A 27,641-nucleotide genomic window follows, 5' to 3' on the forward strand; every position below is an offset into this window, starting at 1 on the left:
GAACAGAGTTCGGGGGTTCAGATTCCTGCTGCTCCTTCCTCTTTGCCTCATGGACTCACTCTTGGAGAAGAGGAGGTGAGAATTCCTCCCCAAGTAGCTTATTCTCTGATTATAGAGACAAGTGATGACAACTTTAGAAGCCATCATTGAAAGGACAAATCATTAAAATCCCAAGTGAGTCAGGGCCAGCAATGCTTGCTCTAAGATGTTCTACCCAATGCTGGATGTTAAAATCAACAGCCGAGCTTTTAAGAATACTAATATCTGTTGTTCTACCCTGACCAATAACTTCAGAATCCCTTGGGGAGTGGGTGGGCATCTGGGTTTTTTTAACTGCTAGATGACTGCCATGAAGCCACGGTTGAGATCCATGGCTCAGGGAGGTTAAGGGGAAAGAGGTCTTTATTGGGGTGAATAGTAGCCAGGAAAGGCTGCTTGGAAGAAAATGGGTTTGTGATGGGCCTGGATTGCAATCAGAGAGGTGGATGGGATGGAGCCAAAGATTTATCATTTCTATCCTGCTGGTCCTGGAAGCACACTCTGAGTAGCAAAGTTAAAGACAAGAAGAGCCATTTCACATTGGAATCTTCTTTCTCTGAGTCTTGTGTCCATTTTCTACATAATGATCCAAAGTAATATCTTCCCCCGGTTTCCTATATGGAGTGGGTGAGGCTGCTTTAGAAACGGCCCCACGCCCGTGGAGACAGATGCCTACAAGCTCAGCAGATCTGACCCTGGCTGACCCATCTCCACACAGCACATTCAATCCATAGGAATCTACAGAGGGGTCTGGGGCTGCTGCAGCTAATGCTCTCTCTAGTCCCAGCCCCCTAATCACATGCAGGAGCAGGAAGAACGGATGTAATTGTGGAGAGATCTGTCAAATGTCATGTCTCCCGTGGTTTTGCACCACACATCTCATCTGCCTGTGTCAGCGCCTCTTCCCTCCATGCTGGATGCAACTGGGCACACATTCAATGGCAAAGAAAAAGCCGAGGGCTACTAGAGCTTGGGCAGAGGTTTACAGGGCTTCCTACTTCTTGGCTGGCATCACCCCACCACCACCCAGTCAGGAGGTCAGAAAAGGGGGCTCCTGACTTACCCAGATCCCTCTCTGCAGTTTGGCAGGGGTGTGATGATGCTGTTTGGTTTTTTACACTGAGATTATCTTGAAATGCTCTAAAGCATCCATGACTCCTCTCAACTAACCTTCTCCCATGGAGGCTAAGTCAGCAGCTCCAATGTTACCTCTAAGCAGAAGCACTAAATCACAGAGAAGTTTCCAGCCACTCCATGGACTCCCTCCTCTCTGCTTAGCCAGCTTCTATAAGTTTCTACGAGGCAAAGACACCCACTAAGACACTCAGTAAGTTTCTACTGACATCTTTCCTGTGTCCTCCACCACTTCTTGCTCAATGTCTTCCTCTGAAAGGCCACTGGGGCCTACCTGCTTTCACTCCCCACATCAGACACAGTAGTTAAACCTCTGACTGCAGGAAAATCACTGAGGCCACACCACGAAAGCCTTGAGCCGAGAGTTTTGCTAAAGTTCTGCTTATAGAGTTACACCACTGAAATCGCAGGTCTGCTTCTGTGCAAGTGTTCAGCCTGCACTAAGGGGTCACCAGTCACCAAGTGTGTATTCAGAGATGCAACTTGAGCATCCTAGAACCAACACTTCCAGAGACCCCTTGTTTGTTTGTAGTATTTGTGGCTAAGACTTTATATTCCAGACTGAAAAGAACAACTTTCATCTTTTCAGAATAAATTTATTGTGCAATCTGTCAATAAATTTCCATTCACTTCCAACAAGAGGGAAGGTGGTGGAGAGGAAGGTACACTGAACTGGGAATAACGAAGCCTCATTTTTGTACCTGCTTCTCCCACCAGTTGCTGTGTGAACCTGGCTAGACCAGTTCACTTTTGAAACATGAGTCTTCTCATTTGTAAATCAATCTGTTTGTTTTAAATGGTCATAAGTTCTGTTATGATGATTGTCACGCACTTTGCCTCCCCAGTGTTGGGCCTCTATTTATACCTTAGCATTAAATATTTAAGAGAGCATTATGAATGGGACCTGTGCATTAATAACACCATCTCTGTCCCTCTATTTATGTACTGCAGGGATCTGGGATGACATGTGTGTCAAGAACTTTGTGCCTAACAAGATCTGCATGTCATTTACCTATCGGTCTTTCCTTGATGCATTTGCCAACCTACCCATGTGTTACCATAAATGAACTTTCATGTTCCTTAATCATCTCCTTGACCTCTTTTAAAGTGGAGCTTCCCCAGAGCTTAGTGTCTGGTCCGCTTTTCTTTCTGTATTCCTTCTCCTTATGATCTCATTCAGCTTTGAGCCCTTAAATATCATCTATATGCCTGCAACTCCAATTGTGGATCTCTGATGAGCATGTGCAAATGCACGCCCATGCACACACATGCTTAAAACCCATTTTATGTCCGCTGTTTGCATGTCCAATGGATATATCAATTTAATTGTGCTGAAAATAAACTCCTAATCCCTTCCCAAAACCCTGTTCCACCCATAGATTTCCATCAGAGTTGATGTCAACTTTATCCTTCTGATTGTTCAAATAAAAAATTTGAGGTCCTCCCTGAATCCATTCTCTCTCACCCTATTCAGTCTGCAGCTTGGCAGATCTGCCTTCCACATCTAGGCATGATCTTCTGTATTTCCTCTGCTAACATCCTGGGCCAAGTCAGCATCCTCTTTTGCCTAGATTATGACGATAGCCTCCTAACTGTTGTCCCTGCTTCTTCTCTCCAGCAGTCAAAATGAGCCTTTTAAACAAAGCACAGCCACGTTGTTCTGCTCAAAAATCTATAAAAGCACCTCATCTAACTCAGTAAAAACCAAACTCCTTACAGAGGACAAAGCTTACTTATTGGGCCCCCCCATTACCTCTCTGACCACATGGCCACTACCACCTCCTATTTCTTAATCCCACCTTGGGCACCCTTACCTCTGCTATTCCTGAATAAACCAAATCGATTCCACTCACATCTTCGGGTCTGTGCACTAGACAGTCTTGCCTGGTTTGCTCTTTTCTGCAGATAAACTCACAGCAAGCTCCGGCACCTCCTCCCAGTCTCTGCTCAGCAACACCCTTCCCGGTGACTCCAACCCAGACTGCCCTGCCTAAAGTCACAGGTGTCTTCTCCAATATTGCCAGCCAGACTCCACGCTCTCCTTCACTTTTTTCTCCTTTCCATATTACTTCCAATCTTCTAATCTCCTGCAAAATGTGTCTGGACCGTGTGTTGTTCATTATCTGATTCCCTTCAATAGCGCATGAGTTTCCGAAGGGCAAGAATCATGGTATTTTTTCCACAGATGAATCCCAAGATCATAGAACACATAGAACACTTAGGTTGACACAACCTAAGTCCTCACTCCATATTTGTTAAATGAATAAATTTGAAGAATAGTAGTCATGTAAACCCTTTAAGAATTCAATAAGCAATTAAATATCCCTTTATTCTGAAATTTGGATATATCCTATCATTAAAACAATCCCTTCAAGGCATAAAGAAGAATATAATATTATCTGGACTTCATTAGCCTCGTGACTGCAAGTATATCTTAGAGGAAAAATATAAAGAGGACTTTGAGGAATAATGCACCATGACTCTCGGGTAATGTGTGAAGCCAAAAAACAAAAACATTAAGAAAGCAATAGTTCTCATACTTTTGACTTCAATCAAACATTCAGAAACTTGTGAGATTATTAAAAGTTCAGGCTTCCTGACCATCAGTCATTTCCCTGACTTTTTTTTTTTTTTAGTTTTTGTTTTTTTTTTTTTATAGAGCCATGTTTTATTTATTTATTTATTTTATTTGTTTGTTTGTTTGTTTTTTATTTATACAAGCACTGGGTACAGTCAGAAGTGTGGGAGGGTGAGAGAATTCACCAGAGCCAGAGCGGGGAGCAGAGCAGGCAGAAGGACCGAAGTACACTGCTGAGGGGAGCAGCGGGTGGCAAGAGAGGTCTGCGCGCCATGTGGGACCCTCCTCCGGTGGCCGGGGAGCAGCCTGGGATCGAACCGGTGCTGCAGAGGCCGCGGGCAGCTTTGCAACCCAGCGCTCAACCGCTGCGCCACAGGGGAGGCCCTCCCTGACATTTAAATGATACAAAGCAAAGTCTCCCTGGTAGCCTAGGGGTTAAGTCTCAGTTCTATCACCTCCATGACCTGAGTTTGATCTCTGGCCAGGGATATAACCCACGTATGGCACAGCAGACCTCTCCTGCCTCGCCTGCTGCTCCCCTCAGCAGTGTATTTCAGTAGATCTGCCTGTTCTGCTCCCCACTCTGTCTCTGGTGAATCTTCTCACGCCACTCCCCCCCCCACAACTTCCCACACCTCTGGCCTATATACCAATTCTCCTATGCAAGAATGAATGGGGGGGAAAATTTTAATTTTAATAAATAAATAAATGATGCAAACCAAATCCACAAGGTGGAGAGAGCATTACCGCCTGGAGTACAAAGCTCTGCCATCTTCATATTGCAAGAAGGAGGGAGGGATGACTTAGATTACTCCCTGACCTCTCTCTTATGGCTTTACCCCCACCTTCTATCTTCCAGCCAACTCTGGTCACCAGTGCATGTGGTTAATGCAGTTCCTGGCTGGGTTCTTCATGAGGTGACAGTCTACCCCTTAAATAACCCTCCATTAGGAAACCTCCCTAATAAAACCTGGAAGCTAGTTTCTTCATAAAACTGTTTATGCAAAAGATTGAAAAGATAACACACTGCAATGTATCCTTGTGTTTATAGGGCTGTTTCTCCTGGAGAGACATCAAGGACAGTGACCTTGGCTTAGTCATCTTACTCTCCTGGCCGTTAGTACCTGGGAGAGAGAAGTGCGCATGTTGCAAAATGACCTTGTGAAAAAAAAAAAGAACCAAATGATAGAGCATATAATGAAAAAAAAAAAAATGACCTTGTAGAAGTAATCATTGTATGTGGAGTCTCACATTGAAATAGCTTAAACCTAACCCAACTTTGGCATTTATAATGATTCATGAAAAGACTCCCATCAGCGAGTTGGATCACAGAAATTAACAGTTTAGCTCCTAAAAGTGTTATTGTCAACAACATTGCATCAAAGAAATCAGGTCAATAGAGTCAGAGAATACAGGGGAAAAAATCTTTACCTATGATTCAGAATACCTAAGAGTGCATCCCTACACACCAAGCCCCTCTAGGTTGTAAAAGACTCTGCAACAAGGTGGGAATTGGAGAGCACGTTCTGCAAGATGAGGAGATTCCTCAAGACTTGTCCAGGCCAATGAAAGTCATCCCAGATCTATAGTAACAGATCACATTCCCTAGGACCTGTAAGGCTGCAAATCTCCAGCATTGTCAGTGTTTGCAGTAAGAGTCATAAAAAAACTTGCATGCGAACGAGAAACCAGTACAGGGGAGGCTGGTCAAATAATTGTCAGATATGCCTTTGACAATCGTTACTTACAAGGGAGGATTTTCAGCTACTCTCTAGGCTTGCTGCCCTGACTCTGATCTCTTGAATGTGGGCCCCATGCTGTAGCCTACAGACACTCTCAAAGGGGGCTGAAGGGAAATATCAGTCAAGCATCTCTACTTGCTTTGCCTGTCCCATGCCAGTTTATGTGGGTTTGCTCTTTTCCTCCTGCCTGGAGTTCTTGGAATTCCCTGATATCAAATGTATTGCAAGCAGGTGCAGGTACTCTCAATGTCCTAGCCAAGAGCTCCCCCTTTTCATCATGAAGCCACCCAACAACTCTAGTCAAGGGTCCTTTTAAAGTATTTGTGATCATTGTCACTTCTTGATTGTTGGAGATGCTTTTCTTTTCAATTTGACTCAGTACTTTCAGTTGCTCATGAAACTCTACTGCCTTAATTGTACTTAGGTCTACAGTATTATTACAACCCATTTTTTAAGCATGGTATTCCGCAGTTTTAGCATTTTGTCTATCAGAATTTTATCTGGGTTGTCATTCTCACTCCTGGCTACCCTCAAGCTAGTAGACTGAAATCTTAATCTGCCCTAAAGAAAAGTTGCTTAATAATAATCACATGTTCAATGAGAAAGTCAGTCCAGCTAAACTAATAATGTAGCTATGGCTTAATAATGTAGTTACGTTTGTTTATTCCAGACATACCTTTCCAGAGAACAATCCTACTAATATACCTAATAGTATATAATCAAATGAGTTCTTCTTGTTAGCCATTCTTATAAAATATTCGTCAGAAATCATCTGATAAAAATGATAAAATCAACGATCTGATTTATTGCTTCTGGATTAAAACAAATTTTCAGTAAAACAAAAAATAAAACCTGAGAACTAGAAGCTTCTCACAAACTTGAAGTGAGAACAGATCAGTGGCCTATGAAATAAGAAGAGAAGGCCACCTTTCATTAGCTGGGAGAAAGACAACTGACATAACTTAGAGGGGTTGCTAGGATACCATGTTGACCATTTAAAACCCTAGAGCAGGGATTCTCGACCGAGAGCAATTTTTCCCCCAAAGGACATCTGTCTATGTCTAGAGACATTTTTGGTTATCACAACTCAAGGGAATTCTACTGGCATCTGATGGACAGAGGCCAGGGATACGGCTAAAAAAATCATACAATTGACTGATAGCCCTCCCCCACCAACCCCCACAACGAAGAAGTATTATTGCCTACAATATCAATAGTGAGAACACTAAGAAACCATGCCACAGGAACATTAGGAAAATCAAGTTCAAAAGCTAATGCAAAACCACCACAATTAAAAACTGAAGTATTGCTGAAGGATAGAACCAGCTTCGTGGGTTACATAGTTCGTTATCCCTTCATGTAACAAACCAGAAAATGAAAATTAATAAATGTAAACTGTGGGCTGGATTTCCAAATGGACCTAGATCATGCCAAAAGAGAAAGGAAATATCTTTATGATCAGCCCATAAAGTCAGAAAGCCAGGTGGGAAAGTCTGAGGGCCACGTTAAACAAATATCTCATTTACTCAAAGATCAATGCGGGACCTCCACAGGCTTGGTAACTCCTGGATTCTACCTTTAAGACTCCAAAAACAAGTTTCTGCTAATGGCAAAAATTGTACATTGTTGCCCAGAAGTCCTAGCTCAACATTGCAGGGTGGAAGAGTACAACTTCAAACCAGAAAGGGTTGAAATGTAGAGTAAAACATTGGCTTGCACACCTACAGTCAGCCCAGCAACAATGGATTAGCCTACATCTCCCAGAAAGCAGCCATCAAGACAGGATTAAGTGTGCAAGACAGTTAGGAAAGAAAATGAGAGAGGAATGTAAAGAGACTGGGAGGGCCAAAAGAAAGCAAGAAGCCTGGGTGGGAACAGAGAATGCAGTAGAGTTAGAAAAATTTGGCACGGGTTTTTGCAGAGCTTCAAGTCAAAGTAACCCAGTCTCTTAAGACTGGACCTGACATAGTTCCTCTGTTAACTCAGTCTTCACTCAGAGGAGCCTGCAAGAAATGTGGCCTCAAAGCCAACACAGCAACAGACTTCAGAGAGCAGAAGCTGGGGCACTTGGTCAATTACATTTCCTGAAACTACAGATCTGAGAGTCACATTCTCACCACCAGTGCTGGGACAATACTTCAGTCATCTCAGGATGCTTAGGAAAGAAAATAATCCATTTCCAAATTGTACTCCTTTTTGAGTGTTTCCATTATAGTGATGGTCTAATAATATCTCTTTTGAAAAAGTCTAATCCTATATCAACTGATTTTTCCCTTAGGCCAAAGAGTACTTTCCAGCCTAAATCAGGAAAGCCTGGACATCAGTGTCTCTAGGACTCTAGGGTAGGTTGTCTCTGGAGAAGAGATGGGACAGAAGGTGGACAGAAAGGGGTGAATACTCTGGAACCATGAGCAGCTGGAATGAGTGGTCCCTGTCCTTAGTTTTTCTTCTTCCAAAGACTGTTTTGTGTTTATTTCCTCTCAATGGTCTTTCTGATAAACAAGAGAATGTTCTTGATATTGCTCTGTATTCACTGACACGGCTACTGATCTCCCACAAAGATAGTGTTATTGAAGGACACGATAGCTACTCCAGGAGGCTGTCTGCATAGCAACTGTATTGGACCAGTACTCAGAGATATGTAGCCCAGGACACCCCCCAATCTAAGCTCCAGAAAGATGGTTAGAGCTGAGCCATTAGAAGCATTTTGCCAAAGATGGTTTAACATTTCTCGCTTGACTCTGGTACAAGGAGGTACAATGGTCTCCAAAATGGTGCTTGCCCTAGGGACATTCTAAATATTATACTGACATGAAGACAAAGACTATCAGAATTGTTATTTTTATCTTATCCTTTTCGTCATCCAGTATGTACATGTGTGTGTAGCGACATATATCACCTGTACATAATAAATTATATGTGTATAAGCATTAAAATAAAAAAGTGTGGAGAGTACAGTGGCTCTTAATTCTTTAAAAAATAATGGAAAGTGATGGTATAAAATAAGTGAAGGTGGAACTTCTCTAGTAGACAAAGGAGAGTTGGGGTCAAGTACAGACTCCCACTCACTTAACCATACCAGCTCCTCTACACTGTGGACAACACAAATAGAACCCTATGGGCAGCAGGACATGGACTGCAGAAGGTGATCTGGGAAACATCATCTTGCAGGACAACTAATTAAAACTGAGCATCAGCTTCTGGCTACAAACCCCAATGTGAGAGGCAGGCAAGAGAAGTGACTAGGGGAAGCATCCCAGCTGAGAATATTATGTTCCTGAAGAAGCAGGATTGGAGGGTGGGGGGTTTCCCAGTCAAATTGAGAAAATGAATCATTACAGGCATGTTTTAAAGGGCATTGTGGCCATGGGTGTGTACAGGGAACAGTCAAGGAGGCATGCCTGGCTGAGCATCATGTACCAAACCAGCAAGGAAGACAAAAGCATTTGTGAGATCTTATGATTGGAAGACTGCAAGATCCAGGGAGCAATACTCTTCTCCAGCACAGAGTATTGCTAGTTCTCTAGCACTCCATGACATTTCTGTTCTGATATTACAGAGTGACAACCTTCAAAAGCAAAAAAAAAAAAAAAAAAAACTTTTTCAAGGAGCAAAGAACAGACTCCCACCCACTTAACTCTAACAAGCCTGTAAGACTCTGGATGAGAGAAAAACAAAACAAAACTAAACTAAACTAACCAAGAGGAGGGTTGGTTAACTTACTAGCAAAAATAGCCCAGAGGAAGGCTAGGCTAGGGAGCAATGTGTACCCACAGGCAGATGGCTCACTCACAGGACAGGCTGGAAGAGGAATTGTCATGTATTCCAAGATGCCCTGTGCTTGCTCCTTAGGGATTTTTTTTTAAGATTTATTTATTTATGCATACAAGAATTGGGGTACAGGTCAGAGATGCAGGGAGTGAGAGGAGTCACCAGAGACAGAGTAGGGAACCGAACAGGCAGACTGACTGAAACACACTGCTGAGGGGAGTAGCAGGCGAGATAGGAGAGGTCTGCTGTGCCATGTGGGTTGCTCCCTGGCCGGCTGGGGATCGAACTTGTGCTGCAGAGGATGTGGATATCTTCACAGTGCTGTGCTTAGCCCCTTGTGCCACCAGGGAGGCCCTCCGTAGGGATTTGGATGATTCTGAGTTGCCTGGTTTCTGCTGCTGTAATGGGCAGGGTCAGCCCACAGAGGTTCCCCCCCTCCCCATGCCCCCTCCTCCTGTATCCCTCCTCCTGTATCCCTCAACAGTGGCGAGGTGCTCTGCTCCAAGACAGGAACACCAGGGCTCAGACGCCCTTCTCCGTGGGAGACTATCAGCATCCCTCTCTGGGTGGCCGGCCCAGCCTCTGCCTTTCTCTCTACCCCTGTACCCTTGTGCCTCAGTCTGGTGCCTCACCTTTCTCCTTCCCTGACCTTGGTTTTCAGTGTGTCCTAACTTTCCTTCCAGTTGTCACCTTTGCTCCCTGGTTTCACAGCAACTTTGCCACCCACCACCAAATGTTCAGTGCAAGACAGAAGAGGAGGCTTTGGGGAATTCTGAGAGATTAATTAAGATATTTCTTATGCATCTATTTTTTTTTTAGCAATATCAAGTACAAACACAAATTTAAGTGGAAGTTCTGCCAATGGCTAGCCAAGCCCTTCGATCAATGTCTGATACCATAGCAGAAGGGCAAGTCAAACTGCAAAGCTTTCTCTTTAGTGAAAAATCTACCTTCCTAGAGTTGCCATCAAACAGCAGCAGAAAAAAATAATTGTGAACAATTGAAAACAGAGAATACTGAATGCTTTTACAGGAGAAAAAGCTATACCGTACCTTTGATTTTTTTTTTCTCCTCTCCTCCTGAACTCTCTTCCATTACTTCTGCTCTTGAACCAAAGAGTTAAATATGACTTTGCTACCAAAGAAAAACTCTTCTCCTTCTGGCACATGGACTTCAGCGGTGCTTCTGGAAGACTAACCCGGTGGAAATGTCAGTGGTTTCTATGCATATCTAGTCTACAAGCCCTCTGCCTGCCAGACACGTCCGAATTTCATGCTCTTCCCTGGCTGATTGGCTTCCAAAGAAAAACCCACTGTTTCCATGGAACTTGGCCACATCAACACAGCTTGTGATGCATGTGAGTGAGACCAGAGACTGGGAGCTGAGCAGCTCAAATCCAGAGCTACAAGGTACAGTCCTATATCTCTGAAGCCAGCTCCCCCAACATTGGACCTAGAGACATTTAACGAATTTCAAATTTGATGAAAAACCAAAGTTCTGGTACCAAGGAGGAGCTGGAACAGCACCTGACCCCATACCAGATGAGACAAAGACTCAGCACATGGTGACGAGACAAGCATGCGCTTCTCCAGAGACAGCTCGAAGGCAAGGCCCGCAAGCTCTCTGCAGAAGACAGCCCAGACACAGACAGGCTCTTTCCCAGTGCAGTGTGCCTAGGAGGTTTTTGGTCTCAGATCTCTCTTCAAACCCATGAGCTTTCTCACTATCTCCACTCAGAAGGGGTCTTTTTCTGACGTTACTAAGAGGCTGAGTATGTTGGATGTGGAAGGTACAGGACAGGTGTTTGGCTCCTTCCTACCTCCCAAGTTGCCGCTGAATCAGTGGGTCTCGTTTGCGATTCAACTCAGCCGGGGCTGCAAGGGTTGTGGGCACCTGAGATGCTCTATAATTTTCCCCTGCCCTGGGCAAAGGAGAATTGAATCACTAGGAGCACACTCATCAGCCTATATGTGAAGGAATTAGCCAGTGATCTCTCCAGCATGTGTTCAGGAAAGCCAGAGGACCCCCCTTTTCACAAAAGGATGCTTATTTTTTAAATGTATTTTAATTCTTCATTAATTTTTTTCTTACATTGTTGTAGTCCCTATAGTTCTCCTGCCACTGTATCACCCATGAACCATCATCTTATTCCCCTGTGTTCACCCCTCCCCTGTTTTGCCTCCATCCCACCCTCTCCTTTGCTTGTTAGTTTTGACTTTTTCTTGACCTTTTGTTTGGTTTCCTTCTTATCCACACTATGGATATACTGGAAATTCAACATTAGGCGGTGACAGCAGCTTCAGGAGACAGGTGTCATCAGCAGGGTCTGGAGCTCACAGGACTGAGGAGCTTTGTTAGCCCAACTCTGGGATCCGTATTGGTGCTCCTCTTGCCCCATTCAGGTCTCTCATCTCAACCCAAAAAGCACCCAAAGAGCATGAGTTCTCTGGCAATAGCTCAGCTAAGAACACATAGACCACTCTCCACGGAAAAAGGAGGGAAGCAAAGCAAACGTTGCTTCAAGCTTAGGGAAGTGAATGCAGGAGTTCCCAGAAATAAGTCTCCTCCAAAGCAAATGTCACAGGCACTCTGGTATGGGTCCCACTGCTAATTATAACCACAGCCCGTCAAAGTCAGAACAAGAGAGAGAATCAGGAAGAAGGTTGTTGACACAGAAAGGAGAGAAATACCCAGTCAGAGTGGCCAACCCAAGATTTGCAACAAAAGCCAGCAACCTGCAACTACAGAGCCCTAGAACTGTCTCCGTCATGCATCTCTTACGACCTTTATAGCTGCCCTAAGAAGTAGGGCAGCTACTTCCTATTTTAGAAAGAGGATTGAGAGTCTTAGAAAGGCTGAACCTCTTGCTCAAAGCCATTCAGTTCATACTTGCAGAGGCAAAGCCAGAGGCTATCTTTGGGTTACCAGGTCAGTGTTTCCAAATTACTCACAGTGCCAAGAGAAGGGCTAACTGGAAGGCAGACTGTCCAGCCCCTATAGAGAACAATGTTGGGGGCTTCAAAATATTAAAAATGATCTTTCATATGAACCAGCAATTCCACTCCATGGTATTAATCCAAAAAAAAATGAAAAATACTATTACAAAGGACCATGTGCACTCCTGTGTTCACTGCAGCATTATTTATAATAACTCAAGTTATGAAAACAACCTAATTGCCCAGGACAGAGCAGTAGATTAAGAAGACGTGGTCTATATACACAGTGGAATGCTATCAGTTATTTTTTAAAAAAAGAATAAATTTTGCCATTTGCTGCAACATGGGTGGAACTGGAGGGGATTATGCTAAGTGAAATAAGTCAGAAGGAAAAAGACAAATGCCAGATGATTTCACTCATATGTGGAGTATAAACAAAACAAAAGAATGGAAAAACTAAACCAAAACCAACCTTAGAAATATGACTGCAGAATTGAGGTTACTAGAGAGGGAAGAGGGGAGGGTGGAGGCAGGAACAAAGTGGGGAGGGGCCCTGTGGTTTCTGGTTAATGACTATGGGTGCTTTGATGGTGGGGGTGGGATGGTGACATACATCTCAGGAGGTGATAACGTATTCGCCTAAATCATGCACAATGTTGTAAACCAGTTACCCCAATTAAAAAATAATAATTAATTAATTTAAATGAAAGAAGTGCCTAGACTATAATAAAGACATGATACAATCTTCAAGGATATTGTGGGAGTTAAACTGGTGGCAATTGTAAGGCAATGTCATTTTACTCCCTAGTTTTGACCCCAAACAACAGTTGGGTAGGACCCTTCAGGAAAAGATGCTGAATCCCAATTGTAGTTTTCATCATCGCTTCCCATCTGGGCCTCACCCAAAAAGCCATCCACCCCAGTGCCAAGGAAGACTGGGCACTCTCTTCATGGGATAAAGCCAGGGGACTCCCAAGGAAACTCCAGTCTCTCTTGGAACCTGTGGACTGATGGGCTATTTCCATCTGCCACATTCTCTCTTCCAACATTCTCCTCTCTTTGAGGAGTGTTGGGATATCCCTTGGCATGGGGCTGTTCAGAAGAACCAAGTTGCCTTGTTCAGTGAAGTCAAAGCCTCTTCTTAGTGACAGAAATACTCATAGGTGCTTGGCTCTAATACTGTCATGGCCCTTCAGCCCTACCATCTGCTGTATGTCATTGCACTCACCCTTGATCAGACTTGGCAGGTGTCTGAAACTGGACCCTCACTTTCCAGTTTCCAAAGAGTCTACTGCTATTTTGGACCTATTGTTTTGATTGTGTCCATGTTCAAGTCACCCAAGGTTAAGACAGTGGTGGTGGTGGTGGGAGTGGGGCATAAGATGAGCTGGCTCTTTTGGTTGTCTCACTTACTAGCACACAAGATGATTATGATGTGCATAGAAGTGCTTTGTGAACTGTAAGCCACCACTTAACCATGAATCATTGCTATAGAGATTATAGCATTCTCAGTGTGGATTTATCTTCTCTTGGTTTAGTGCAGAGTCAAGCCCAAATAGGTAAGTGGAAAGAGCTTGTTTTAATGATATAGTGATGATAAAGGCAGTGTATAGACCAAATAAGTCAGGTCGACACTACCTGGAATTTGATACTGTACTACACTGAACATATCCTTCCAAGTATCAAGAAACAATTGATTCTGAGATGTGTCCCAGTTCAGTGACAAAGGTCAAAGTATGAGAAAGCCTCTGAAAAGGACAAGACTTCTCTTTTGTCTCTTGACCCTGCCACCTTAATCCTTGGATAAAAGATACCGTGTAGTTGCCCTGTTCAGTGAAATTCTTTGTGCACTAAGATGAGAGAGTTTCAAGGAAACAGAGGTTACAAGTCCATTTTCCAATAGGGTACCAGACTGAGGCAAAGTTCAGGCTGACCCTTCACTACCCCACTGAAAGGACACCAGGCAGGCTATGAACACAGGTCACTGAAAATGCCGTGTTGAAAAGTTGGCTTAGTCACTTTCTATGTCCCTTTGGATGAGATACTCAGACTCCCTTTTCCTCAATATCTTCATCTACACAATAAAAGAATGGATTAGGCAATCTTCAAGGTCCCTTTCAGCTCCCAGGACCACTACTTTTCTACATAAATTTGTGCAATTTTCCGGGATGTCATCTTTGGGAGGAGAGCACACACACTTGCAAATCATCAAGGTAATATCTGTGAAACAGTTGAATCTCAATACCCACAAGACACTCTAGAGTCCAATCAAAAGTTCTCTCAAATTCCTGTTTGTTTTATTTCTGAAAGGCAACAGTCACTGGCAGGATCCAACAAATTACACAACTGGAGCTCTTGACAATCTTTATCATGGATTGACACAATTTTAAAACTCCTACATTAGGCCCTGAGAGGACATCAGTTAAGGAAGTAAGATTATTAAACTTCCAGGCATGATAAAATTTCCCAAAACAACCTATTTCTTGTTCCAGGGCAAGCTTACAGCTCAAATGAAAGAGATGTCTTGCAAACAGGGATTTGAGGACATATCTTTTTTATTCTACCAGAGGGGCTGTCAGTGCTATCACGCAGGTTTACTTCTCGATTCATGTTCTTCAGATATGCGTGGGTGGGCCCATGACATTCCTGTAAATTTTCTCCAGTATCCATGTCTCTTCAACTTAGTCACCACCAACTATCTCCCAACAACTGCCATTTACCACCGGAACTACCCCAGTGTCTTCCCAATTGGCTTTTCCTTTCCAGGTTTCCTCATATTGAATCCATTCTACAAACTACAACAAACACAAGATTCAAAATTCAAACCCTCATCCCCATCATGTGATATTTCATCACTCGTAGAATAAAGTCCAAAATTGAAGCAGGAATTTTCCCAAGGCTGCTGCATGGAGGAGTTGCTGGGTATACTACACTGCTTGTCTGCCGGTGGTAGCCATGACTACTTTGAACCCCCTTCCCGAACAATAAAGAATGCTTATGCAATGATGGATGCAATAGCAAATTTCCTCATACAAACTGTATAAAACCTTGCCATTTTTGTTTTTGGGTGCTCAGTCCTTTGGGGAGCCATCCCACTGAGCCCACCAGTGTGACAATTAAATCGCTCCCTCTCCACCTCTCTGAGTGTTGTCTGGTTTCTCTGGGAAATTGCCTTAACAAGAAGATGAACGTGACTTTCAAGGGTTGTTGCATCTTAAGATCCCTCCCAGTGCTCCAGGCTCATCTTGCACCACCCCCCTTTCCTCTGTGTTCCAGATGAGCAAGAGAGTGCCTCTGATGCTTTCCATGTCACGTCTTCGTCATGTCCTAGTGACTCTGCCTCCCTCACTTGCCTTCCCCTTTGGGTTTGGATAATTTCTACTCTTCCTCCTTCAGATGTCAGCTCAACTGGCACTTTCACAGCAGAGGCTTCGCTAACATCCCTGGCAAGATCCAGTCTCCATGTAGGCATTCATATAGCACACCCCTCCCATCCCGCCATCCTATCTCAGTTGTGATTTCACAGCCACATGAGTATTCACTTGCAGCATGTCCGTCTCTCCTACTAGACTAAATTTAATCAAAGCAGGGACCATAAAGATTTTTGCTCAGGTATGGCATCCCCAGTGTACAGCATAGTGCTTGTCACATAGTAGGCCCACAACAAGTAATAAGTCAAAGAAACAAGTGTGCTTCGTACTCAGAGCACTGAGATCCCTCTTGTTCAGAAATCCACAGCCATGAAATGTCAACTCTGAAAGAGGCTAGACATTGAAAGCGATGAGGCACAAGAAGTGGGAAAGACCTTTTCTATCGCTTCTGCTTTGCTGAGCCCATTTTTCCCTTTGCCACATGGACACCAACCCATTTAAGTATCAGTTGCTCAGACATGTCGCACTCTTATGCCATTAGCATTTCCCTGTCCCTAACCCAGCACGTTACTTCTTATGAATGACCAGACTCCTCGTATCGCACAGGATGGACTTGTTGACACCCTGGGACCGACTCAAAATCTGAAATAATTGGGGCCACTTCAACAGACACCCTGATTAAATCTGCTGAGTAATGTTGGTTTGTATTAAACCAACAGCCCACATCAGGGCTCACATCTGTGTTTACAGATTGACTCTCGCGCTCAGGCGTGGCTGTCGCAGCACACAACGTGAGATCCGAAGGCAGCGGCTCCAGCCCAAGCGGCTGCATGTGTGTTGGCTGCTACTCGGAGCTACTGTTTATTGACAAGCATGAGCACGGGGATGAGTAATCATTATAAGCATTCTTTGCACATTGCCACGTCTCATTAGCAAAGTACATGCCAGGCCTCGCTGTCCTCACTCTGCAGATGGAGGAGTTGATGGGCAGGCTGAGACCCAGGGGCCCAGATGCCTCTGAGGATTCAGTGGGATGGAATAGAATGATAGAACAGCTACGCTGACACTTAGTATTGTGGACTGTGGATGGATAACCATTCATTCATCTACTCTCTCATTCATTCAGCAAATACTTTTTGAGCACTAATTCTCTATGTGTCCCTAGGCCTGGCACTGCCAATATGGTTGGAGAACAAAATGTATGCATTTCTTATCTTTATGGACCACAGTATAAGAAAGGAAAGAGAGGGGCCTCCCTGGCGGTACAAGGGGTTAAGACACAACCTATGAAGCTATCCGCAGCCACTGCAGCAGGAGTTTGATCCCCAGCCAGGGAGCCACACACATGGCGCAGCAGACTTCTCCTGATTCGCCCGCTACTCCCCTCAGCAGTGTATTTCAGTCAATCTGCCTGTTCTGTTCTCCACTCTGTCTCTGATGAATCCTCTCTCCCCAACCCCACACACACACACCTCTGGCCTGAATCCCAGTTCTTGTATACATAAATAAATCTTAAAAAAAGAAAAAAAGAAAGAGAGACCTGAAACCTTAACATATGTGGACTCACAGTATTAGCAAGGAGAAAGCTGGTGTAGACTGGGAAAACAAATCTACTTTACAACATTGAGCATGTTCTCCTGGGAGAGCAAACTTTAAGTTGAAGCCTGTAGCATGGAAAGGATGGTGCTCATCCTGAAGCAATAAGAGGATCAGAATTTTCCAAACTCAGGTAACCTCCAAGATAAAGCCCAGCAAGAAAGAGAGGACATGGTGTGTTTGAGAAACTGAGTCCAGAGTTGCTAGAGTCAGGGGCTGGCCAGGAGAGGGATGGGAGAAGCTACTGAGCAGAGAGGCTAAGCCAAGGCCTGGAGACTATATGCGTACTTTCAGCTCTATTCTCAAGGCCACTCAATGTGTGCATAGAATGTTAAGCAATGAAACACCACACTAGGAAACATCTAGCCTGCCTAGCTCACAATTTCCTGGAAGGACAAATGACACCAAAGATCATAAAGCATGAGGATATTCTTGTTTTTACTATACCCATTAAACCAACCTGCAAGAGTGGTAAAACTTTTGTAAATTCCTCAGGAACAAAGGTTCAAGAGAGACCACTAGGGCCATGACAGAGACTCCGTTGCTTGAAATGAAATACCAGACAGACAGGCAGGTTTCCCTCACGTAGGATTTCAGTGTCTCTTACCATCTCCCACAAACAAGCAGGCAGCCATTCCAATCAATGACCTGAGTCCTATTGCATCGATTCATCTTGGCCTTTCCAGAAGTCCGAGCACAGCATTCCTGCTCATTGCTGGGGATGTGCCTGCATCATAATAATAAATCCAGCATACTGCCCAGGGGTGTCTCAAAGCATTTTGGAAACATTTAATTAAATTAGTGTAGTGACTGCAGGGGAGTCCCCAATCTCTAGTACCAAGAGGTGTGGGTGGGTGGAGGTTGAAAGGAAGCAAGTGCAAGACCCGCCTCCAACATTGCTGGGGCGGGGGCATGGTGCCAATGGAGGACCCTGGGGCCTCAGTGTTGGGGTGAGGGCAGGGAGGCACTCACATCTGCATGGCCACAGCTGCCTCTGGTACAGGCAGGGAAGAGTGTGAACCTGCTGCCAGAGGCACCAAAACATGGAGATGACAGCAGGGAGTCCTAGAGAAGGGCAAGGTACAGATCAAGAAGCTGTGGCTTGCTTTCCTCAAGAAGCTGTGGATGTGATTTGGGAGAGCTAAACTCTGACCCGGAAGGGGGTGTGTGTGTGTGTTGACATGAATGGGGGAGGGGCAGGAAGCGAGGATGTAGATTCACACACCTGTGGGTCGGTAACAACAAGCACACTGGTCTCCAGTTTCCCTCTGGTGATAGGGTTTCTTTCTGCTCTATTCGCAGAATCACTTCAATCCAGGTCTGAGCCTACAAATGCCCCTCCCCTATCTTGGAGCACAGACTTCGGCAATGTAGAAATCTAGCAAATGGAACTATCTCCATGTCCCACTGTATTCCCATCTCCCACCCTTCAGCAAAAGGCAGACATCACTGAGGCCTTGCAAATGAAGCAGCAGAGTCTCAGTCTCCCACCAACAGCATAAAAGGGCATGAGGGACAAATGTCCACAGGGCCCGGCGCCCGGCATCTTTAGCGGGTCACAGGGCAGGGGAGCAGTGCAGAGCCTGTCTGCTTCCTCTGAGGACCTGCCAGCCCGTGTCTGCTAGGTGCCACTCAGCATCCAGAGGTGCTAACATCCACCGCTGCTGACAGCCAGGCTTGTCAGCAGCCAAGGGCCATCTGTGGGCTGACACTTGAGTTCACTGACAGGAATAGTGAGGCTTTGCTTTCCCTCTCTCCTTTCTTCCTGGTCCTAGGCAGCTGCAGGCGACTGGCAGCTGTCCCTGGGCCCCTGTCCAGTGAGCCAGGGACAGAAAAGTCACAGGCCACGGCTGAAGGTGACAAGGCGCCAACTGTCCAAGGCTGATGCACAAGCCATGTACTTAGCACGGAAGGTGTCCTGAAGCAGCATTTTAGGGGAGCAGAAGGGCTGGGCCTGTGCCCGACTGTGCACACAGGGCCACCAAAGTGCAGGGGCCTTAAAGTCAGTGTGTGGGATTCATTGGGAGTCCCGAGGAAGAAAGTACTAAACAGTTTCCTGTTCTGTTGGCTCTGTGGTTCCTGAATCAGAAGAGTATTTTACTGCATGTAAGATTTTGTTGAATTCAAACTTATATAAGAGCTTATTGGGTAAATGGATGGATGGACTGTCTTCACCTTGTTTTCAGCATGGTGACAAAGATGCAGATGGTTTGTATGATCTTAATTGTTTTTCTCCTCATTCAACAATCAGAATTCCCTCTCTCCACTATGAGAGACACCTTGTCTTTTTGCCCCATGACTTGGAGACAAGGCTGAGCTTTTTATACTAAAAACTTGTTATTACCTAACTGAGGTTTTTAACTTCTCTGTCCCACTGGAAGCAAGAAACCCTGGAACTCATTCTACAGATTGGTGAGACAGACGCAGAATAGCTCGAGTCAACCAAAAGAATTTCTGAGAGCTCTTCATCAGAGTCTGGGGGGCCTCCCTGATGAAGCTATCTGCAACTACTGCAGCACGAGTTCGAGTTCGATCCCTGGCCAGAGAGGTGACCCTCATGGCCCAGCAGACCTCTCCTGTCTCACCCGCTGCTCCCCTCAGCAGTGTATTTCAGTCAATCTGCCTGTTCTGCTCCCCACTCTTGTCTCTGGTGAATCCTCTCACTCCCTGGACCTCTGGTGGGTACCCCAGCTCTTGTATACATAAATAAATCTTTTTTAAAAAAAATCAGAGTCTGGGTTCTCTGCTTGCACACACTGCAGTGGGGTAGACCCGCTCCTACAAGAGTTCATGATGCTGACCCAGGGGTGGGGCAGTGACCATCTGGGTCATTCCTATTGACTCAAGTGGGAGACCCAGGATGAGAGCTACTAAATAAGACCTAGACAAATGCTAGCTGTTTAAGAATGTCTTTTTGTAATTTTCCAGATTACGGGGATGGGGCAGAGAGTACTAAGAACCTGAGAAAACACAAGAAGCACTCAGGAATATCTCAAGCCATTGGGGGCCTCTGATCAATCTATGGTTGAATGCAGCCCAGCTAAGACTCTAGAAAAAGCAGTGAATCTGAGGCACCTGACCTGTCCCCTTCCCAGTGCCCACTATTGCCTCTGGGCCAGTGCTCAGCATTGACAGGATGTGATCTGACCTTATTAACATGCCAATAAATTTTAAAGGATCAAAGGCCACAGGATAGCTTGGGGGAGAGGGGTGTGGATCTATGACTGTCAAATGGATGGAAAGTTTTTGACGATAACAGCACATAGGCCCTTGCTCACTTCTCTTTTATAGTGAGTCTAGGATTCTCCCAATGGCGAGTGATGCTCATAGGAGACCCCTTCTGCAAACCAGGCAATCTTGCAAGTTTTTCAGCACTGTTCTGGTTCAGGGTACTGGAAACTTGGCTGTAGAGTCTTCTTGCAGGAGTCAGCCCAAAGCCAAACATCCCAGCCCAAAGCACTTAGGGCCCAGGAGGCTTCCCTAGAGGAGGATATAGGAAGGCTTATGTTTGGAAAGAAAAATCCCCACTTCATAGAGTTGTCTAGCCAAGTCCAGGGCTTTCTGACCCTAATAGTGTTACAGGGCAGCCCCGATATTGAACGGGTTGCCTGGCTGTGGGTCCTCACCTGCGAGCTTACAAGGGACTTATTAATACTCCACTATAGGCACACACAAAAGGTTAATAAAGGGTTTATTTACAAGGGAAAAGGAAATAAGGAAAATGTACAACTCAGGGAGAAAATAGGGAAATAAAGTCTTTAATGTGTCCTACCCGATCCGCCGACCTGGAAACCCAAAAAGCACTCTCCAAGCTGGCGGAGAGTCAAAATGGGGGACCCTCCAAAGCCCACGTGTCTGGCTTTATACCAACCTGGCTGCTTAACCCCACCCTCAGGTCCCAGCCACCTTCCCTTTGGTGGGGATGGGATTTGGAGTTCCCAGTGTCTTTGGCTTTGGCCTGGGGTGGGGGTGGAGTCCAGAATTAGCTTTAGGACATCCTTTTCCCCCTAACAATAGGACAAGGCCTGATTAAGAACTGGGATTCCTGGCCATAGTGAATCCAGAATCACCAGTGGGACACGGTCGTCAGTCCAGGCCAGTTAGATGGGCAGGCTTCACACCTGACTTCCCAACTTAGAGTCACAGACCAGAAGAACACGTGCAGGGTGGGATGAGAGGGGGACAAACAGGAGGTAATGATCAAAACTTGAGAAAAGAAGTCACCAGGGAGACCCTGTGTTCCCATCAGCAGTGGGTCCGGGGATGCTGGAGGGTGGCTCTATACTGGAGGAAATGAGTCTGGCCCCTAAGGATAGCGACAACCCCACATGTCTCCCCCAGGGCTGCTTGCCCTTTTTCAGAGCTAAGGGAAAAAGGCAAGCAGATAAGGGTTTGGACTGCAAAGCTGCAGTCCAGAGTGGGTTTGTGTAAGTCGCTAGGGCCTGCAATGCTGCTCCCACTTGCCTGCTCAGAGGTGGGGGCAGGGATTCTGCCTCAGAACCCTTCCCTGCCCCCAGGGTGATTCTAATGCAAATACCATGCAGTCTTCACAGCCTGCTTCCTCTACCTCAGGGCTCACTGGTGACCTTACTCATCTTCCTACAAAACCCTCAAGCCCAAGGTCAAAAAGTCATCTTACACAGAACCCTCTCTCCACACTAGGACTACAAAAGCACCCTCAGTCTTGATGCTCGGACCTGGGGAAGGTCTTAAACCCTGGCATGACAATTAAGTTGTCTAAGGGGGCTCCCTCCCATGTGGGGTGTAGGCTCATTAGAGTTTCCATTATAGTTACTGTCTTTCCCACCCCTGAGATTCTGCCTAGAAAAGCAATTTATGACCATCCGACTCCCCCTGGAAGGCACCAAGCAAAATATTAGCCTTAGAATTACTCTAGGATGGAAACTTGTTTTACCAAGAAATAAAAAGCTGCAGAGAAAAATGGCATCAAGGCCTAACCAGGTCAGGTTTTCGTGATTACATTAGCCTCTGTCTTGAGACGCAGGAAAGTAAAGGGCTAAGTAAATGGCTAAGGAGCCGTATTAACACTGATGGGAGAAGAAAAAAGCATGGGGGGAAACAAAGGGAAGATCTAAAAAATGTAATAAAGGAAGTAAAAAGAAGTGAGGAAAAAGGAGTCACAAATAAGCCTCTGCAGATACTCAGAACTTCTGGATAGGAGCAGGCTTTGCAGGAACCCTTCATGAAGGCGTATTTTCCTTCTCTCCAGGGACACCTGCCAAAGCCAAGTTTTCCTCCTCCCTGCTGGATGTCTCCACCTGGTTCCTGGCACAATTAACATAAAGACCAGCCCTAAGAGCAGGTGACCCTCACCTCAATGTGCCTCCATCCAGCCGCCATCCACCAGTTTTATCAAGCCTGGAGGACCCAGAGGTGGGGGGCATTCCCCTGGACATAGATGACTGTAGGTGAGGATGCTTCTCCTGCAAGCAAGGTCAGCACTTCCCAACAATAGAGGGGAGCTGCGTTTTTGGGTACCACGGGACCTCTAGAGGGAGTATCACCCTGATTTCTGACTTCCTTCAGGGTGCACTGCAATGCAGCTTCAGCCTGCTGGGGCTCCGTCCAGTCCCCTTTTGAAGTAATGTTCTGACTCCCACCCACCGTGAGGAGAGCGAGTTCACAGCCAGGATCCCTTGGGTGGGGTCCTCATCTCTGCTGCTCTGCACACCTGTGTCCCAGTGCAATAGGGAGGGAAGCTGATGCTAGGAGATCTGGGGGGCTGCCAATCCAGTTGTGGGACTTACACACACAGCAAACTTTGTCCCTGGCTCTGTGCACCCAAAGCGCCCACCTGCTCCCTCTGTGTGGCTGCAGCCGGGGACTGAGTGTTCCCTGCTGCTCTGCCTTCTCCAAGAAGCCCTGCCCCAACCCTCCCCAGTCCCCTCAGGAGCTTGATTCAGCAAGAAGGACAACAGCACCCCCACTCTAAACTTCTCAGCCCAAAACAAACAGCTGGTAATCTGGTTTTGCAGACCCTATCTCTGCTGGTACAAGTACAATTTTTTAAAAAAGCATTATAAGATGTTATACAACAAAATTCTTTTCTCTTCTTCTTTCTCCCCAATAAACTTCCATTTTTCTGATTTCACTTGGGTAGCTTTGAAATACTTAGGGCTTAATGTTCTTAAACACAAAAATCAAGTGATTTGGAATATAAAAATGTAAGAGTGTGTGTTTTTTTTACCTGTGTTAGGATATGGAAGGTTTAAGAATCTTAGCATTTATGTGTCTGTATTTATGTATGGGATTTTAGGTTCAAGCTAATGTTTAACCAAAAGCATGTATCTCAATTTGGAAAAAGAAGAAAATTTTTACTGGGTTGGGGTATAATGTGGAAACCCCACAGACCCTTTGATGCTGCCTAAAACCTTGGCAAGCATAACCTGGTCCCTTCAGCATTGTTTGAAGGATGCCTGCAGGCTTTCAGCTGTCTGCTTGCGAACAACACGCGTGCAATTATCAAATCTATTAAAACGTGTTGGGTTTTGCAACATTTCCATGAAGTATATTCTGGCAGGATTGAAGCATCTTACCTGTGTCACTGCTGATTTGTTTTCCCCAAACAAGTAATTGCTGTGTTAGGTAGGATCGCATTTAAGTCATTCGATAAGGTAGGGAAGGTAACTGGGCAGAATCAGGTAAATCCTGATTCCCAGCCTTCCTCAGTCTGAGCATTCCAAATTCTGTCAGGGGAAATTCACATTTCCGATGTGAAGAGTACTACAACCGAGAGGATTCTGAATTTCAAAGGCATAATCTGCCCATTTGGTAGAAGGACAAAGAAAGGATGAGAGGTGGCAGAAAGACTGAAGACAAGAAAGGCAGGAGCAGAGAAAAGGAACTACGAAAAGGAGAGGAAGGAGTTGAAGTGAGGGAGAAGAGAGGAGAAAGGATTCTGAAGAAGGGAGGGATTGGAGAGACAGAAGAGGAAAGGAAGGAGAGAAGAGACAAGAAGAAAGACAGAAAAAAAAAAAAAAAAAAAGAGAGATCCAGGGAGATGCAGAGCTCGGAACTGATTCAGAAACCAAGCGAGACTAGGCTGGAGAGAGAAATAAGGACGCCCCATCTATCCTGCAGGTCCCAACATAAGCGGTCAGAAAAATCTATGACTGAGAGTGTAAACCCCTCTCCTCCTGCCCCTGGGACCGCGACTGGTTAATTCCAGTCAGTGTCTCTCCAGAAACAGCAGTGCCTCACAGCGCGGTGCAGATCTCGAACCCAGCTCAGCTCGGCAGATGGCATTGCCAGTAACAGAGAGCAAATCCCGTGCTGCAAGCCCTCTGCGTGCGTGTGAGTGAGCAAGCGGGTGTGCGCGGCGTGCATTCAGCAAGCTACCTCTCCCCTCACATGCATCTCACACTCCCTCTCTTCCTCCTGGGTTGCCTTCCTTTCCTCTCCTCTTCTGCTCTGACATCTCTAAATCACCCCCCAGGAATAGAGAAAGCCCTTCTCGGATACCTGGGATGAAGAGCAGGGCGGTTGTGGCCGAGAAGATGATCCAGCAGGCAGGGTGGTACATCTTGAGGCTGCGGTGTCTCAGCTGCTGGGCTTGCCACTGCTTCTGCTGCTGCTACCGCTGCTGCCTTCCTCTGTGCTGAATTCTGAGCAGGTTTAAATCCAATGTTTGCAAAGGGAGGGAGAGAGCAGAAGAGAGAGGGAGCAAGAGAGAGCGCGAGAGATGGGAGCAGGCAAGCAGTGTCTCTGTTTTTTTTTTTTTTTTTTTTTTTTTTTTCCTTGCACATACACACAACTGGCAAGAATCATCGGCACCAATCTGTACAGGGCTCTGAGCAGACCTCCTCCAAGGCCCCCATTGGCTCCACTCTCCTGAGCGACACCGGAGACTTTTCCTATTTGGGAGGCTTGACTCCAGGGGAGTTGACACTTCCTCTTCCTCACCCCTCACCTGGAGCACAGCAGTGTGCACTGACATCTGTGAATGCGTGCCAGTGTGTGGCTCTGGGGCACACCCCAGCTCCGTGGTGGGCAGTGGGGAGGGGCTAGAGCTTACCCAAGCAAGGCTCAGAATGGAAATGTGACTAAAGCCCAAGCCAATTCCTCTTCGTTGTTCTTTCTTTGGTCCCCAGGCAAGGAGGCAGCGGGAGCCCTAACTCACAGGAAAGGCTCAGACGGTTAAAGCTGCCCCCCCACCCCCCACTCTGCCTTTTAAGAGAACTTGGAAGAGTTTCAGTTTTCCCAGCAGGAAGATGGGTGCATTAGAGTTGGATACAAAGAGAGTTGGCCAGTTCCCACAACGAAAGCTTTCTGAAACTCTACTAAGACAAGATGCTATAGAAGCCCAAACAATTGCTGTGATTACAGCAGAGACAGGGACAGATTCAGATTAGAGCAAGGAGGCGAAAACTTGCTGAAGTCACTGCAAATCTTCAAGGGTGCCGTGGCTTTCTGCTTTCATTACTGGCTTCTCCCTTTTACAATCTAGTCTGTCCCTTCCTCTGGAATAGCAATTTATATGGAGTATTTCTGGGTGTGGTTGACCTTAGAATTTTCCCTTGTTCAATAACTGCTCTAAAAAAGGCCCACAGTCCTCCCTAAAGCATGTTTATGATTGGTCCATCTTGCTTGCTGAATAAAAGCCACTCCTGGAGTATCCCCTGAACTTTGAAGCTGTGTAATAAGACCAGCACTTGCAGTATAGGAAAGACTGGGCAGGTTTTTGAAAACTATTTCTATCTCAGGGTACCCTCCAAATACCCTAGGATGGTTTGGATTCCTTGCCAACTCAACATGTGTGCACAGCTGGAGATGTGTGTGCAACTACCCCTGTGCAACTACATCTCCTCTTACCCTACATTGTTGGTGTTCATCAAGAATCCACAATGGGTATTCATATGTATTATTTCAGTTAATCCTCTCATAGCCCTTCCATATGGGCATTGTTATCCTGGGGTTTTAATAAGCTGAAACTAAAGTTCAGAGAGGTTTAGCAACTCAGTAAAGGCCACACAGCTAATAAGAGTCAGGATTTGTTCTACAAAAAAATCCACACAGATTCCAGTAAGCACTGATACCTATAACCAATTGCCAACAAGTTATTTTGGCTTCACAGAGCTTCTCCCTTTCTAAGAAAAAGTAAGCTTATTTGCCTTAAAGAGGTAAACCCATTAATTATTCCCCTCTTATAAACAAGTCTGAAAGTTTTATGAATCGAGTAGAAAATATATGACGAACTTCATAGAAACAACTTTTTTTAAGGCTGGGAATATTAAAAGTATAATTTGTTCTTGTCTAAAAATGCTATACAATCTATTTGAAAAGACTAGCCAAAAATTACAATATTTTTGATTATACACAAAAGATAATGGAATATACATATTAAGTATTAAAATCAAATTCTATAGAACCAATAGGTACAGGCATGTCATTTACAAACAAATTGCTTTGCGAATCCTCTGAACAATGCTAGAATCCTCCAGATGTTCCTGAGAATTATCACTAGTGGCTGAACCTCGCAGAGAACAGAAGTGGCTTAAAGTGGGTGGAAAGGATCAGACAGGTCATACAAATTAGATGAATATTCCAGGAGGAGAAACAGATGCAGTCAGAAACCCTTTAGGGAAAAACTGGAAGAGGACATGGGCATGTAGATGGAAAATAGAGTGAAAAAGGCCAGCATCGTAGACCAAAGTTATTTAGAAATTTCCTATTGTTGCTGGGGGACAAGTTCATTTCCTTTTGAGACACAGAGTGATATGAATAAGGGGGAAGTTTACTTATGGAAGCTGATCTGGGTAAAATACACAAGATGGATTGAAGCGGGTGTATTGCTAGGAGACCTTGTCCAGATTTATCAATTCTGAAACCAGGTGGTGGCAGAGGAAGAAGAAAACCCAGGGATAAGTGTGAAGTGGAAGAATTAGTAGGACTGGGTGGCTGAGGGCATCATGCATATAACACATATTTTTTTTTATTTCTTAACCCTTTATGAATCAAAGTTTTAAAAAATATTTATGTATAATCCCTAGCTTTGTCTTCTAAAAAAATGTAACTAAACTTTCCAGAGTGTGTCTTCTCAACATGCCAGTGAAATAGACACTATCACCCGTGGAGTACTCAAGGAAGGGAAATAATTTCCCCAAAGTTCAGTCTCCAAGCACGGAGCAAAGGTTTGAGGCCAGCCTGCCTCCACCACCAGGGCTTTAACCACCAGGGGGAGAGAAGAGAAGCTTCCACTGCTCCTGGACCAATGCAATTGATGCTTTCAGCATTCACTTCCTGAGCACCCACTGTCCTCTGGGTGCTGAGGGCACCCAGATCAGCAACACAGCTTGTAACCTTGCTCTCCCTCGCAGTGAGTTCAGGGGAGAACAAGAATAACCTTGGACCACCTTTACTGGACCAGAGACAAAGTCAGGCATTCCACCATGTTTTCCCCTTGTCCTCACAGTGTACTTATTGCTACCCCTGCCCCACAGATGAAGAAATAGAC

At 45.3% G+C, this 27,641-nt stretch overlaps 1 protein-coding gene across 1 annotated transcript in view; it reads right to left on the reverse strand.

The window, feature by feature from the left end:
• OPCML (opioid binding protein/cell adhesion molecule like) overlaps window positions 1–24,885 on the reverse strand; it is a 1,065,334-nt gene extending 1,040,449 nt beyond the window's left edge. Inside the window, exon 1 of the mRNA XM_054693220.1 lies at window positions 24,650–24,885. Within this exon, the coding sequence (XP_054549195.1) occupies window positions 24,650–24,710 (61 nt within the window). The 5' untranslated portion in view covers window positions 24,711–24,885. The remainder of the gene's footprint in view (window positions 1–24,649) is intronic.
• Between the last annotated feature and the right edge of the window lie 2,756 nt (window positions 24,886–27,641).

This window comes from Talpa occidentalis, unplaced genomic scaffold, assembly GCF_014898055.3.
Source record: "Talpa occidentalis isolate TD23 unplaced genomic scaffold, MPIMG_talOcc4v2.1 talOcc4.12, whole genome shotgun sequence".
Taxonomy (NCBI): domain Eukaryota; kingdom Metazoa; phylum Chordata; class Mammalia; order Eulipotyphla; family Talpidae; genus Talpa; species Talpa occidentalis.